We start from the raw sequence: 15,388 nt of genomic DNA, 5'->3' as shown, positions 1-15,388 counted from the left end.
AGCTGGGAGGCGAGCGCCCCGCCCTGCCAGGCCTTATACTCAACCCTAATCCATGTCTGTGGCAGCGGTGGCTGGTGTGCGCCCCAGGCTCACCATAGCTTGTGCTTCTCTGGGTGAGTTCCTCAACCTCTCCTCCGAGAAAGTGCTTACAAATGTCTTTGTTGCTTAGAAGTCCAGACAGATGCGAACTGTTTGGAGATTCCAAAAAGCACAGGTGTGTGTTTACCACGCACCAGGCCTTGGACCCCTATGTGTGCTGTCCCACTGTGTCTGTATAGAGACTGTCGCTATTTGGGAGCAGGGCAGAGCTCGCATAGGGTGGCAGGTGACAGCAGTGCAGCACTGCCTCGGTGCTCCTCTCCTTGGGTGCCCTCCTTGTGGCTCAGGATGATGGGATCTGTGAATTCCATGTCTGTGCTTTTATTCTTCATCTTTTAAATCTATTTCATGCTGCAGCAGGGAGGATACAGGAAGACAGGATAGAAGAAGAAGAGTGAGGGGTGTGGACCTGGCGTCTGGGCATGGGTGATGGAGTGCCCGCTCGCACCCAGGTGGAATATGTCCTGCAGAGGGCTGAGGAGGGGTTTTCTCTCTGGGTTTTGTATTTGGATGCTTCAAAACTGATTTTCGCCATCCACTGTGAAGAGCCTAACCTGTCGGTCCTTTTCTGTTGTCTGTCTTGCTTTTCTACAGAGTATTCAGGAGTTGAAAATGACAATGAGACTGAGCCTGTGACTATGGCCTCTGCAGGTTGCTGGATTTTTCCCCCCTACAGTTCACTGTTTTGTTTCATTTAAAGATGAGACATTGATTCATTCCACGTGTCGCATGAAACACGCAAGTTGCATTTTGGTCCTGGCTGCTCTCCCAGCAGCTTCACTGCATTGTGCTCCCCACCCCCACCCTGCCTCATGATTCCCATGGAAGGGACGGCACGTGACTCATTCCCTCAAAGCACTCATAGGCTTTTAGTTCTCATCAAGTTTATCTTGGTCTTGCTGCACAGGGATCCCTGCTGAATCTCCAGGCTGGGTTTGGGAGGCCACCATGTGGTGCTCAGGCGGCTGAGCCACAAGACAGGAAAAGACTCTTCTAGCCTTTCTTTCCTGTTCGGTACTGAAGCTCAAATAGCTATTTCTTAGAAATCTCAATCCCTAGTGATGGCTTGCCATGCCCAGTGACTTTGTCAGACAAGACCCATGAAGGTCTGTCTCTTCTCCGTCACTTCAAGGCTGGTGTAGATTTTGGCTCTTTGTTCTAGTCCATCAGGGACCATTTGGTGGGTTTTTGTTTTCCTGGTCATGTCTCTGCTTCCTGGATATCTGCAGAAGTAGGAGACAGAAATAACGGGGCTCGACAAGACGGTGGCTCCCTGAAGGGCCTCCACAGGCCTGGGGCAGGGTGCGGCTTCAAGTGTCCCTGTGTTCCTCCCCTGCTCGAGTGTATTCTAGTTAGAGGAAGCAGCCCCCAGAGCGCTCAGCTGACCAGCAGGCAGGGGCTGGTACTGGTAGGGAGTGTTGCCGGACACCCTGGTGGCGGATGCAGGGTAGGCCACCATCGCCAGGGAGAGGCTGTGTGTGTGGGGACTCTGATGGGGCCTCTTAGTTCCTGGCTTGGGGTGAGGGACCCCCAGCTCCTCTCTTCTCCAGGCCACATGCATGATCACAAACAATTTAATTTCTTCATTGCGCTTCCATGTAGATGGCAAGGCTAACAGGATTTGGTCAGAACTAACCTGCATGTCCATCCATCGAGCTGCCACCACCGGTAACACTGCATTGAGAAATTAACCAGGAGTGCCAGGGACATACGCCTGACTTCTTTCTTCTCCCCCCTGTTCCAAAGGTGGCGACTTACACATGACCCAGTTTTTCCGAGGTAACCTGGCTGGGCTAACGGTACGTTCTGGGAAACTCGCAGATAAGAAGGTGATTGACTGTCTGTATACCTGCAAAGAGGGGCTAGACCTACAGGTCCCTGAAGATGTCGGCAGAGGCGTGCAGGTAACACTGGGCGGCCACCTGGCCCACACTCATGGGCCCCTCAGGCACAATGGAGAGCCCAGTGGAACAGGCAGAACTCTGGGATGATGACGTTTGCACCTGAGTTGTTACCTGGAATTATACGAGCTTTTCAAGTCACCCATTCAAATAAATCCAGGCTAATCCTCTGCCAGAGCAGCCAGGGCCTCAGCAGCAGCATCAGAGCCTCATTCCTCTTCTATCCCTTTGCTGTGATTTCAGATCCAAGTAAGCCCAAGCCAGTCGGCCTTGACCTTGGAAGGAGACGACATCTCGGAGCTGGATAAAGCTCTGCAGCACGTCTCCTACCTGAACTCACGGCAGTTCCCCACGCCAGGCATCCGCAGACTCAAAATCACCAGCACAGTCAAGTATGTCCTGATTTCTAGAAATGAGCTCATTTTCACTCAGTGACAGTTGAGAGGAAAAGTGTGCTTTTAGGTTGCAAGATGCCCTGGCCTCCCTTCTGTGAGGAAGGGCCAGCGCCACACTCCCACATGGTGGGGTGGGAGGTCTGCTGATGGCTGTGGTTTGTGCAGGGGCCATCATTCTCTGTCCCCAAGGTAGTGGGGACCCGTGCAGTCCCCCTCCACCACCCTTTGTACCTGAGGATTCCCAGGTGGCCTTCAGAGCCCTGACTGCCTCCTGTTTCTTGCTGGTAGGTGTTTTAATGAGGCGCCCTGCATTGCGATCCCCCCAGTCGAAGGCTACGTCATGGTTTTGCAGCCGGAAGAGCCCAGGATCAGCCTGAGTGGTGTCCATCGCTTTGCCCGAGCGGCTTCTGAGTTTGAGGGCTCAGAAGGGGTTTTCCTGTTCCCTGAGCTTCGAATCATCAGCACAATCACACGAGAAGTGGAGCCCGAGGGGGATGGCCCTGAGGACCCCACAGGTAGGCACAGGCAGCCTCCTCACCTTGCTGCTGTGCACATGCCCCCCGCTCTCCCTCTGGGGTTTTGGGGGCTCTGCCTGGGAGGGCTTTTGACTTGCCTGGTGTCATTGTGCTCTTTGGAAACCCACTCAGGGTCCTTTCCTCTTTCTCTGACTGATGTGCGGCTCTGAGATGTGTCTTTAGGCTCAGTCCCTAGGCGGACAGTGTTCCCGCTGTTATTGCCCAGGATTCATGAAGTACCTTCATTTGTTTTGTTTGTGTATTTATTTTGCACTGGGATCAAACCCAGGGCCTGTGTGTGCTAATAAGCACCCTCTCTACCACTGAACCACACCCTCAGCAGCCCCCTGTTCTTAAAGGTGACTCTTCCTTACCTCTATTGCTGGTCCTTAAAAGGGGTTTGTGAGCTGGCTGTCCATCATGGGGTGGCCAGCCTTGCTGGGCCCCACAGCTTGGTGACTTCTGGTTGGGCCATTTCTGCAGTTCAAGAGTCCCTGGTGTCTGAGGAGATCGTGCATGACCTGGACACCTGTGAGGTCACGGTGGAGGGAGAGGAACTGAACCCGGAGCAGGAGAGCCTGGAGGTGGACACCGCCCGCCTGCAGCAGAAGGGCATCGAAGTGAGCCGCTCTGACCTGGGCATGGTCTTCACAGGTGAGAGAGGTGGACTGTGAAAGCCCTTGGCCACCTGGCTCTATCTTCATCTTCAAACACGAGGAGAGCCAGCACTGCTGCATACTGTCCCCCTCTGCACAGGAAGGGGACACACAGCACTGACTTACATAGGATGGGGCTAGCTAGCACATGCCCCTTAAATGCCCCGCATGATCTGCCTTTGTCTCCTAATTGGAAAGCCACAAATATGTGGCTGCTGACTCAGCAGCCCAGGTACCGACTTTAGCCACTGGGGCCCTGGCTCTGGCCCCACCCAGTTTCCTAACTCGAGCCACCTGACACTCTTCTCAACGCTGACCCTGCAGGTGTGGACACCATGGCCAGCTACGAAGAGGTTTTGCACCTGCTGCGCTACCGGAACTGGCATACCAGGTCACTGCTCGACCGGAAGTTCAAACTCATCTGCTCTGAGCTAAATGGCCGCTACCTCAGCAATGAATTTAAGGTGGAGGTGCGTATAGGGCTCCTACCCAGAAGAGCCAGCTCTGGTGGTGACGGAGGGCCCTGTGTCTTGGCCCTGATGTTGGCAGATGCCAGTCCTTAGCACAGTCACGGCAGCAAGAGGCTCATCCCAGGAGCGGCAGCCTTCTCCAGCCTGGGCCTACTGGGTGGACCTGCACAGCCTGTCCTGATGGGTTGGGCTGGAGGCGCTGTGGTCGAGTCAAGCTGCTGCTCCCTTCCACCCGCTGCTACAGCCTGAGTCAGAGCTGAGAAGCTCTGTGGGGAGGTGATAGAGAGCAAGTGGCAGAGAAGGTGCAGGGAGGGACGAGATCGCTGTGTCAGGTTTTGATGTGAGACATGAGGATACTCTTTTAGAAAGAACAGCAGCCGGGGAACTAAAGCATCTTTGTAGCTATGCCAGGTCACTGGCTCTGTTGAGAGTGAATTTGGGTCCTTGGGCTGATGCAGGGACACACCCCAGGCAGGGCTGATGCTTCCCTGGCTGGCAGTGTAACTCAGGCAGGGCAGCATCCTGCTCTAAAGCCTTCAGTGGCCTCTCCTGTGGCTTGCTCATTGCTAGAGGCCTCTGTGGTCTGGGGAAATGGACCCAGAGTTATTCTTAGCAATTGGCCATCTTCACCAGGACCTCAGTGGCAGCAGTGGACCCACTTCACAATGTTGATGAGGATTTTATTTGAGCCAAAGGATAACTGATTAGAAAGGAAACACACAGTTATGATATTGCCCTCTCTCGTGGCCAGGCTTGAGCCTAAAGGAGGAACGTTGTCTACCAAGCACTTGCTGAGTGGCGAGGCCCGGAGGCTGGTCTGCTGCTTGGCTCTGTGGCTGGGTTATTTGATGAAGTGCACCGAACAGGGATCATTAGAGAAGTGCTGTTTCTTGGACGTGGACATCAGGCTGTAACAGTGGTCTCTAGGTGCTCGCTCTTTGTTTTTCCTGCTCATGGACGATGCACTATTGGCTTCCAGCAGGGCCAGAGGACACTCTAAGTAGCACTGCTCATACCAGCTGCCACCCCATTTCTTCCCTTGGACACACTCAGGACGCCCGTCCCAGTGATCCTTTCTCTCCATTGCAGGTGAATGTGATCCACACCGCCAACCCTGTGGAGCACGCCAGCCACATGGCCGCCCAGCCACAGTTTGTTCACCCCGAGCATAGGTCCTTTGTTGACCTGTCAGGCCACAACCTGGCCAATCCTCACCCATTTGCAGGTAGGATGCTGGAGGCACATGGGTGGAAACACTGAGTGTCACACAGGGCTCAAGTGGACACCCCTGCCCCACTTAGCTGTTCCCTGTCACACTTGAGGAAATGAGAGCCCTCCCATAGCCACAGTGACCCGGGCAGAGCTATTTCCGGTGTTTCTGACTCCGGGGGTCAGGTGGAGTGTCCCGTCCTCAGAAAGCTGAGGAGGACAGTTGGGAAGGCCCTCCAGCTGGGCGACCTCTCTGAAGCCTTATTTGTCCTTTCACTCCTTCGACAGTCGTCCCGAGCACCGCCACTGTAGTGATTGTGGTCTGCGTCAGCTTCCTGGTGTTCATGATCATCCTGGGGGTGTTTCGGATCCGGGCTGCACATCAGCGAACCATGCGGGACCAGGACACAGGGAAGGAGAATGAGATGGACTGGGATGACTCTGCCTTGACCATCACGGTGAACCCCATGGAGGTAGGAGCAGACCGGGCACCTCATGTCTGTATGCCTGCGCCTTGCAACCGCACGCCTCTGTGAGCTAGGGTCCTCATATCCAGAGGGGTAGGCTGAGGCTCGAGGGGCCTTCCTGAGGGTCATACCCCCTAGTAAGTGTAAGTGCAGAGAGAGCTGGCCCCAGGCTGGGGCTCCCTCCTGCTCTATCCAGAGACAGTTCTCCACCCAGGGACCCCAGTGCCCCCATCTTGGAGCTCTGCATGCCTCGACTCTATGGGGGAGAGGCCACTCAGCAATGCCCAGGCCTCTTTCTCTGGCCAGTCTCTCTCTCTGGGGGTGTCTCCTGCCACAGTCTGGCTGGGCACAAAATGACGAGCCACTCAAGCAGGAACAAACTTTATTTCTGAAACTCCCGCCAATGCCACGCACTCTCCCGGGAAAAATATGCCGAACCACACACGCGGCGTTCTCCCCGACACACTACCCCAACAGGAAATCCCTCCTCCGGAATTCCCTCCTACCGCACTTTCCCAACCAATGGGAACTCTTTGGGAGTCCCGCTAGAGCTCCAAAGTAGCAGGCCAAGGTGGACAGCAGGGGTCTAATATCCATTTGAATGCAGATCTTAACATAATCATATCATCTCAATGGCTTGCTGGCGTCACCTTTCAACCAAAAATGCCATGCATCATTACTACTTGGCTATGGCTCTTAGCATCTCCCCCCTTCTGTTTAATTAAGCAACAAGCAATGTGGCTTAGGGACCGTGCCTGTTAGGTTGTCCAATAAAACATATGGTCCTTACCCGTCATCGGATGAGCTGACCTCTAGGCGTCAGCCTCCTGTCTTAGGTTGGTACCGCTGCAATTGGGTCATACCCGTCACTGACTACCGGTCCAGCACACAGCCATACTTGTGGATAGGCCTATGCACCAGTTGGGGGGTGAGGTTCTTTGCCTCACCTCTGTTGGCCCCCAAATTTGGCCTTCGTGCCAGTGGGGGGGTGAGGTTCTTTGCCTCACCTCTGTTGGCCCCCAAATTTTAGACCATCACTAGAAGGGAGGAGGATACAGAAATTCCATGACACCAAGCCAATTGATGGCTCCTTTAGAAAAATTGTATCACCGGTGACACCATCAGCAAAGATACGCCAGCACTACCACAATTTGCTGCACCAACAGATAGTTCACAATGTATACAAGTGATACATAGCCCAGGCAAGTTCTGCAAGCAGTTCAAATCGGAGGAATCTATCAATATGTCCATTTCCTCCCAAAGTAAATCGACTCCTTGATTGAGCATTACTTGTTGAGTTATTATTCGTTGATGCATCAGTTTATACAGTTTGTTGTGATAACTGTCGAAGAAGCTGTAGTTTGGTTTCATCTTTGTCTTCACCGGCACTGGGATAAAGATAGGAATTCTGACAATGATGCTAAAAAAAAAAAAATTATGTAACATTCCAACAGGTATTAAGAAAACAATTTTCTGAACAATTTACATTATCCTGAACAGAATTATTAAATATAATGAAAAGGAAAGGTGAAAGTAAATAAACAGATCTGTTAACCTCCTTATTTGTTCACATATTAAAACAATCCTCAACAGCTGTTTACCCAATTTAAATTAAACCATTAAAATCACGTGAATAAAAAAAAATTCGGATCCATTTATTCATGAGCGCTCCTCATATAAAATTTCCTGTTACTGCACTTTCCCAACCAATGGGAACTCTTTGGGAGTCCCGCTAGAGCTCCAAAGTAGCAGGCCAAGGTGGACAGCAGGGGTCTAATATCCATTTGAATGCAGATCTTAACATAATCATGTCATCTCAATGGCTTGCTGGCGTCACCTTTCAACCCAAAATGCCATGCATCATTACTACTTGGCTATGGCTCTTAGCAGTCTCCCTTCTGCTACTGCTCCTGGAGGGTGGACTCTGGGGATTGGGCCATGAGCTAGACTCATGCCTCTCTAATTGTAGACCTACGAGGACCAGCACAGCAGTGAGGAGGAGGAAGAGGAAGAGGAGGAGGAAGAGGAGAGCGAGGATGGAGAGGAGGAGGAAGACATCACCAGCGCTGAGTCGGAGAGCAGTGAGGAGGAGGAGGGTGGCCCTGGGGACGGCCAGAACGCCAACCGGCAGCAGCAGCTGGAGTGGGACGACTCCACGCTCAGCTACTGAATGCACCCCGGGCTCCTGCGTCCCTGCCTCAGAACACCTGCCACCCTCTCCCAGCCCGTGGGTCCTCGATGTACAAAGTCACTTTGGCCAGCAGGTCTGCAGACCCCCTGTTGCTGATCGTCCTTCCATGCCCATGTGTAGGACTGTAGGCTCCCGCCCTCTGCCTGTCCCCGCTGGATCGCTCTCCCCTAAGCCAGGAGCTGGCCCTTCCTCCCTGCCGCCTCCTGCCGGCACAGAGGCCACAGCACCACAGGCCCCTGCCAGCCGGCGAGACGCCCACCTCGCACCTCCAGAAGAGTTGCCGTGACTGACTGTAGCTGACAGAGGTGAAATGCTCCTTCCCACCTGGAAATCATTTTTTCTTTTTAAAAAAAAGTTTTTATTTTTTCCAAACCTAGTGCATGTATAAAATGGCAGAATGGGTTAATATGTAGATGATCAACTGACTTTTTAATATTTTGTAAATAAATTGGGATTCTCTGTGTCCTTTGTGCTAGTGTAGTCCAGGACTGGGACGTAAAGTGGAGGGACCCTGGCTCCTGTTCCCTCCCCCTCAAGAAACTAGGATGGGGAGGCCTGCCCACTCTGGCCAGGGCCTGGGGCTGTAGGCTGTGGCTTGCTGCGTGGGACCAGGTCAGGGGTTTGTGTTTGAAGTGTGGAAATAGCCAGGTCTATTCTTTGGGATTCTGCCCACTTCTAGCATGGTGCTGGGGGTGGGAACTGTGGGGTCCCCGGCCTCTTGTGCATTCCCCAGGACCAGCGGCTTCCTTGACGTCACCCGGGCCCATGTGCAGCTGTAACTGATGCTTCATAACTGTGCATTGCCGGCTGGGGAAGCTCTCTGCGTCATGGACACTGATAGCCATGGTGCAGATCATTGGACCAGTTGGTTTGGAGACAGCAGCGGTTCCCTGAGGGATCCGCACTCAGAATGGAGGAAGGGAAACCCTGAGGCCCCAAGACAGACTCTAGAATGTTCCAAAAGTCTGCATCTACCCCACCCCAGCCCCTGGATGCCCCTGTGTCGGGGTCAGACGCCCACTCCAGGAGCCAGGAGCCCTGCTGCTCTACTCTGGGCCAGGCGAAGGCCAGCAAGCAGTTTGGTCTAGAGCCACACAGCACTTTGCTCTTGTGTACATGTCAGATGCCAGACTGTAAGCCTGGGGTCGTTCTGCTTGCTGTCTGTGTCCTCACTGCTAGTTTTAAGGACACTGATGGCTGGGCTATTGTGTGGCCGCCCTTCCATGTCCAGTCCCCGTAGCTGCTCTGTTTAGACAACGGTAGATGCTAACACAGAGAGGGCCGTCCTCATACAGTCTGTGGCGCCGCGGTGTCCCCTCCCAGATGTGTATATTGATGCTAGGTCAGAAAGTGTATACACTACAATAAAGTTCTGGTTCTAACTCCAGCCCGAGTGGGGTCTGTTTTCTGCCTCGTTTTCACTCTGTGTTCCCTTGTTTCTTTCTGAGCCGAGAACGTAAGAACATAAAAAGGCTTTTATTTCTTTCAACTTGCCTTTATCTCATGACAAACAGTTGCACAGACTCAGCCCACAACGGTGATATTGAACTTGCCTTTCCCATACAGAAACATGAAATGACTTAAAAAAATAGAAAATATTCTCACCAGGCACACAGACCATACACCCAGAAACTGCTGAGGGTGTGCAAGGCCTGCAGCCCACTCCACGGAGCACCCAGACTCAATTCAATAAATAACACAATACACGGACGTACGCGCGGTTTTTCCTATTGCAAAGAAGGCGGGTGGCCTGATTAATTTCAGCATTTAGTTGGGAACAAAAGTGTGACCCCCTAGCTACTGCAGATGAGGCAGGTACTCTGGTGGCACAACAGCTATTCAAAATGGAGAGAGCTGGCACCTGGAATCCCTTTTAGGCTGTGTACCTGGGCTGCTGAGGGGCAGCCGCTGCTGGCTCTGCTGAGTCTTGGGAGGCTTCTGAGAGATCAGCAATGAGCCCAGCAGGTCCTGAGTGGGCTGCTCATGCATCAGCATTACCAGGGCTTTTTTATTTTAAAAAAAGGTTTTTGTTTGCAGTGCTGAGGGTTAAACCCAGGGTCTCATGCATGCTAAGCACATGCTCTACCATCAGGCTCTGTCCCCAGCTCACTGTGGGTTTCTAAAAGCCCAAGTCCTAGTCTGGTGTGGTGGTGCACGCCTGTAATCCAGTGGCTCGGGAGGCTGGGACAGGAGGATTGTGAGTTCAAAGCCAGCCTCAGCAATGGTAAGGCGCTAAGCAACTCAGTGAGACCCTGTCTCTAAATAAAATACAAAATAGGGTGTGGATGTAGCTCAGTGACAGAGTGCCCCAGAGTTCCATCCCCAGTACAAAAAAAAAAAAAAAAAAAAAAAAAAAAACCCAAACTAAAAGCCTTAGCCCTGGCTGCCTTACCAGATTGGGCTTCAGAAAGCTGGGGCAGGCCCGGAACCTGCAGTAGGGACAGCTGCATTTGTCCAGCTCTTGGGAAGCCTAAACCTGGACCATTTCAAACTAAGTGCCCTCAGAGAGAAAGACCCCACCTTGCCCAGCCAGTGATTACTCCCAGCAGGTTCTCAAAGGCGAGCCCTGGGGGACATCAACCCGCCGAAGCAGGCAGCCTGTTCACTATCACTGCACGACTCCACTCTGACCTTTCACCCTGACCAGGATGAGCTCTGCCAAGCTCATGTTTTTGTACTGTACTTGGGGCAAGGCAGGCTCCACCCCAGCTGTAGAGGTTCAGTAAATAGTTTGGCTATTATTTTCTTACCCGCAGAGAAAAAAAGGTGGGGGCATCCTGTACCCGAGAGTCACTTCAGCAGTGAAGAGCAAGCATCCCTGAGTCTAGAGTGTACCCTGGCTTCTTCGGGAGCTGCCTGGGACTTGGTCAATGGAGGACACACAGGGTGGGCCACACAGGTGGCCGGAGGATAGCTGGGGATTGAGGTGTCCTGTCTGGACAAGAGGCCAAGGTGGGGAGCCCGGGAAGAAGGCTCCCCCAAGAGGAGGTCAGTCTTTGCTGGGAAGATCCACCAGCTGGAAGACTTGGGATGCCAGTCCTCAGACGAGAGCAAGGTACAACCTCAAGGTGCCCGGCTCACGGTGCTCTGACTAGGGACACGGGACAGTGTCCCTCCTCAGCACAAGGATGCATGTCCACTTATGGCTGTTTGGTTCCTTAAACATTTCGAGTCATAAATAAATAACCAGTGTAAACAAAAGGCAATTGTGTGGTCCTTCCCCGTGAGGTGCAGTTCAGGTGTGTCCCCTTCTAGGACGGGTTTGCCAGCGTGTGGCAGCTGGGAGGTGGCTGCTATTGCCGGTTGTCCTTGGACACGTTGTGTGCCAGCCAGTTCACTTTGGTCTTCCAGCTCTCCCTCAGAGCTTCGTTGAACTTCACCCGGAAGTGCTTGAGCGCTTCCTCCTCCGTCTTGCCCAGCGCCAGAGAGTCCTGGGACAGAATTGTCATGGCAGTGTCAACATTCAGGGATCCTGTCCCTGCAGCACCTGCAGCCCCTCCTGCCTCCCTGTACCTTTGCCCCCTCGGAGTATTTGAAATTCTATCCTTTTTAAAAAAACAGTTTTTAGTTATAGTTGGACAGATACCTTTATTTACATTTATTTATTCATTTTTATGTGATGCTGAGGATCGAACCCAGCGCCTTGCTAGGCGAGCGCTCTACTGCTGAGCCCCAGCCCCAGCCCCAGCCCCTTGAAATTCCCTCCTTAAAGAACTGCACTCAGGGAATTAGGAGCGAGCCACCCATATCTCCCTCTTTGGTCCCAGACCCACACAAAGCCCCTGGCCCAAAGGTGTCTTGGCCCTGAGGCCCCAGATGGCCAGGCGGCCTCACCTTGACTGCGAGAGGGCTGGGGCAGCTTTCCGGAACGCCCTACAGTGTGCAGCCAGCCTTCACCCTTGCCCACCCTGCCTCACCAATGAAGGCACAGGAAGGAAAAGCGTCTTGTAAACCTAGAAGGAACCTGCAACTGGGCAGGACTAGGCCCGGGAGCTCATCGCCCTGACACTTCCCACTAGGCTGTTCTGCTGGGTCCGGGACGGCTTATAGGTGGACTTCCCAGGTCCCTGAACTGCTTGGGCAGGACTTGGGAGGTGCACAGTGCCCTGGCCTTCTGCCTGGTGTGGCCCTGAGCTGGCATACCTTCAAATACTGGATGTCTTTGGAGCAGCTGAGCTCAGGCAGGCCTGCTGCCCGCATCAGAGCAAAGAGGTGGAGGAAGAGGAGCCCGTGGCGCCGCAGGATGGTGTAGGCCCGCTCACAGTAGCCCCGGAACCTGCAGGGGAGGAGGCAGCAGGTGAGGCCTGGGTCCTCCCAGCCACGCCCAGCCCAATGCCAGCAGCTGGTCTGCATCCAATTGCCCCTGAGTGTCTGCCTTTGGTCATGGATGTACCCAGTTCCTCTAACTAATGCCCCTGCCCAGGCCTCCTACACCACCCATGGACCTCCTCCCTGCACTGCCCAAGAGGGTGCTCTGGGGTTGGGGGTGCACCTGACAATAAGGCAGCATCCCCAGGGTGGAGACCAGAGTTAGGCTGAGGGCCGAGTTCCTGTCCCTGCCGCCTGGCTGGGAACTGTCCCCTCACTGGGGCCCTAGGCACCCTCACCTTTCAAACTTCTCACTGTTACTAGTCTTGCCCTGCTGAATCACGTGGACAAAGTCGTAGGTGAGGATGAATGGGACTCGTTCACGGTTGATTCCAAACTTGGTCTTGAAATTCCCCAGAAAGTGGCCAAAGTCAATGTGGAAGAGCTGAGGGGAGGGAAGGGCACAGACCGAATAGGTGTCACAAAGCCAGGCTCTGGGAACAGGAAGCCAGGAGGGCTTGGGGCACTCTTCTGGGAGCCATGGGCAGGGCAGAGGGACCAGTGGGCTAGGCTGGAGGACAGACCTACCTGGCAGATGCCCACCGTGCCCCTTACCTGCCCACTCTCACGAATCATGATGTTGTCACTGTGCCGATCGCCGATGCCCAACACGTAGGTGGCCACACAGTAGCCGGCACAGGAGAGAGTGAACTCCTCAATGGCTCGATCTAGGGCCTCTCTGGGTAGGGAAGATTGAAAATCATGACCACACCGTGGAGTGGCTCCTTCTGATGCCCTCCCCTGAGTCTGGCCTTGTGACTTGCTTTAATCAACAGAACACAGAAGACATTATTCCATTATAGGTCACCTGCCCAGCTTGAAGTTACTCCCTCCTCCCACACACTCCCATGCAAAGAAGACGAGGTTGATGTGTTAAATGAGGAGAGGCCAAGGGAAGGGGTACAACTGACAGCCAGGTCCCTAGGCATCTCTTGGGAGATTCTCTGGGCTCAGGCAAAGCCCTGGAAGCCAGCACCAGCCATTTCAAACCCGAGCAGAACCACTCAGCAGAACCTATTCAAGCTGCAGATTTGTGACTGACCACACACGGTGACTGTTTTAAGGCCCAAAGCTTTGAATGGTAGCGCGGAGCAATCAAAAAACGGACACGGAGGATAGTGCCCTTCCCCCACCCCAGCCCAGACGTGGGCCAGGCCTCAGCTGAGCCAAGCGGCCATGGAGACTGCCACGGGCCTTCCCTCACCTCTCAGAAAGGAGCAAGCCTCCACCTGGGGCCTGAGACCTACCCAGGGTTCTTGGACTTGAGCCAGTTGAGCAGGGCGTCCTTGTTGAAGGCGGCCGTGGCGGCCATGTTGCTCTTGTTCAGCTGGATGTTGGCAATGGTGTCCGAGTGCAGCACCACCTCAATGAGCCCCGTGCGGTCACCAGTGGGAAGGCAGCCGTAGGGGGTCATCCTAGCGTGTGAGAGAAGAGACAGGCAGACACTGTGCTCAAGGGCAGTCTCTGGTGCTGCTGGACCCAACAAAACTGCAGGGGACGCAGCTGCTCAAGTTCCTGAGGAGGAGGAGGGAGGCGTGGGGCCCTGGGGAAGGTGCCTGGGGGACACAGCACTCACACCCGAGATGCAGAGCGCACCTTGGCCGGGCTCATGTTTGCTCTGAAGAGAATGAGCCAGAGGGCTTGGAAGAAGATGCCACTGCTCCCCAAGCAAGGGCAGGAAATGGGAGCTGAGCACCAGGAGTGGCCTTGCCCACCCTCCTCCAGCTGCTCTTCCCCCTCCCTGCTCTGTTTTGTTCTTTTCTTTTCTTTCTTTCTTTTTTTTTTTTTTGTATTAGGACCTAAACTCAGGGGTGCTCTGTCACTGAGCCACATCCCCAGTCCTATTTTGTATTTTATTTAGAGACGGGGTCTCACTGAGTGGCTCAGCGCCTTGCCATTGCTGAGGCTGGCTTTGAACTCGCAATCCTCCTGCCTCAGCCTCCCGAGGTGCTGGGATTACAGGCCTGAGCCACCCTGCCCAGCTCCCTGCTCTTCTGAGAGCAGCCCCTCTCCCAGCTGACACGGTGGTGATGGTTTAGACCAGGGACCCCTCCAGAGGCACAGACTGTGAGGCCTGTTACAGGCCCAAACAGGTGACTGTCAGAGGCCCCCACCTTAGGTCCAGGCCCTCCTGCTTCCACAGGACGTCCATGAGCTGGATCATCTGCAGAGTCAGCATGTCCTGGCGGAGATCTGCAGGGGCCAGGAGGAAGGGCGGGAGTTCCTGGTGGGCTATCCACCCCTGCAATGCTCAGAGTCCCTGAGCTCTGTCTTCTCAGGGTACCCCCTGGGACCCTCCCGCAGAGTAGTACAGGCCTGGGCGGGCAGGCCAAGGCCTCAGCAGGTCCCCTGCCCAGCCTGGCTCACCATCCCCATTCTTAAAGATGATGCCCACGCTGCCAGCGCTGCCCGCCTCCTCGCTGCTGTACATAATCCACAAAGGTTTCATCTTGGAGTCCATAAAGGTGCACTGCTCCACACTGCCAGCAGAGGGCGATGTTGGCCTCGGCAGGCTGGGGGTCCAGGCGGGGAAGGGGGACTTGGGGGGCTGGCTTCGCATGGGGCCGGGCTTGGGGCTCACCAGACTTCTGCCAGAAGTGTGCTGGGGTCCAGTGGGGATTGCAGGTGTGAGAGGGCCTCCAGGTAGGTCTCCTGGCGCATGCACAAGTGCATGAGCTCCTTGGTTTGGGGTTTGGTGGTCTTCTGAGAGCTCACCTTCACAAAGTCATTCAGTGCCTTCAGCTTACTGAGTGCTTCCCCCTGGTGGGCAGAGTGGAATAGCAGCAGTGCGCATGACCCGAGCCAGAACCAGGAGGGTGATCGGGTGATGGTGAAGGGGCCAGGGCTGGCCCTGCCTGGAATGGGAGCCCATCTGGGGCTCAGGCGCTCTGAGCCTCACCTGCTTCATCAGCACCTTCATGTGGTGGGTGCTGCCCCTGCAGTAGGCCTCCATGATGAGGCCAAAGCGCAAGGCCACTGACGGCACGTGCATCTCAGAGCTGGAGGGACAAGACAGGACTGAGCATGGCCAGGAGGGACACATAACCCCTCCCCAGCCCAGGAAACATGAGGTCAGAAGGACACTCATCCCGAGGACCCTCATCCCCTAGGTTCCCA

General features: G+C 54.5%; 2 protein-coding genes across 10 annotated transcripts in view; one reads left to right on the top strand and one right to left on the bottom strand.

Annotated features, from left to right (window-relative positions):
* Clstn1 (calsyntenin 1) overlaps nucleotides 1-9,290 on the top strand; it is a 67,890-nt gene extending 58,600 nt beyond the window's left edge. For 2 of the 4 annotated variants that reach the window (XM_071617328.1, XM_071617327.1), the window contains 9 exons: nucleotides 694-750; nucleotides 1,846-2,003; nucleotides 2,244-2,392; nucleotides 2,684-2,910; nucleotides 3,394-3,564; nucleotides 3,891-4,036; nucleotides 5,126-5,261; nucleotides 5,534-5,718; nucleotides 7,682-9,290. In XM_071617328.1, coding sequence (XP_071473429.1) covers nucleotides 694-750; nucleotides 1,846-2,003; nucleotides 2,244-2,392; nucleotides 2,684-2,910; nucleotides 3,394-3,564; nucleotides 3,891-4,036; nucleotides 5,126-5,261; nucleotides 5,534-5,718; nucleotides 7,682-7,882 — 1,430 coding nt within the window. In that variant the 3' untranslated portion in view covers nucleotides 7,883-9,290. The remainder of the gene's footprint in view (nucleotides 1-693; nucleotides 751-1,845; nucleotides 2,004-2,243; nucleotides 2,393-2,683; nucleotides 2,911-3,393; nucleotides 3,565-3,890; nucleotides 4,037-5,125; nucleotides 5,262-5,533; nucleotides 5,719-7,681) is intronic. The other 2 variants (XM_027947435.2, XM_071617329.1) reach the window with 1 other exon arrangement.
* The window catches only part of Pik3cd (phosphatidylinositol-4,5-bisphosphate 3-kinase catalytic subunit delta), a 49,204-nt gene continuing 39,893 nt past the window's right edge, over nucleotides 6,078-15,388 (bottom strand). For 5 of the 6 annotated variants that reach the window (XM_027947475.2, XM_027947473.2, XM_027947476.2 and 2 more), the window contains 9 exons: nucleotides 15,171-15,270; nucleotides 14,853-15,031; nucleotides 14,639-14,751; nucleotides 14,386-14,464; nucleotides 13,519-13,686; nucleotides 12,827-12,950; nucleotides 12,511-12,656; nucleotides 12,047-12,179; nucleotides 9,361-11,334 (listed from right to left, as the gene is read on the bottom strand). In XM_027947475.2, coding sequence (XP_027803276.2) covers nucleotides 11,197-11,334; nucleotides 12,047-12,179; nucleotides 12,511-12,656; nucleotides 12,827-12,950; nucleotides 13,519-13,686; nucleotides 14,386-14,464; nucleotides 14,639-14,751; nucleotides 14,853-15,031; nucleotides 15,171-15,270 — 1,180 coding nt within the window. In that variant the 3' untranslated portion in view covers nucleotides 9,361-11,196. Of the gene's footprint in view, nucleotides 7,133-9,360; nucleotides 11,335-12,046; nucleotides 12,180-12,510; nucleotides 12,657-12,826; nucleotides 12,951-13,518; nucleotides 13,687-14,385; nucleotides 14,465-14,638; nucleotides 14,752-14,852; nucleotides 15,032-15,170; nucleotides 15,271-15,388 lie in introns of those variants that run through there. The other variant, XR_011708742.1, reaches the window with a different exon arrangement.

Source organism: Marmota flaviventris, chromosome 10, assembly GCF_047511675.1.
Source record: "Marmota flaviventris isolate mMarFla1 chromosome 10, mMarFla1.hap1, whole genome shotgun sequence".
Taxonomy (NCBI): domain Eukaryota; kingdom Metazoa; phylum Chordata; class Mammalia; order Rodentia; family Sciuridae; genus Marmota; species Marmota flaviventris.
The sequence above is the reverse complement of the archived record's forward strand: the minus strand, read 5'-3'. Positions and strand labels throughout refer to the sequence as shown.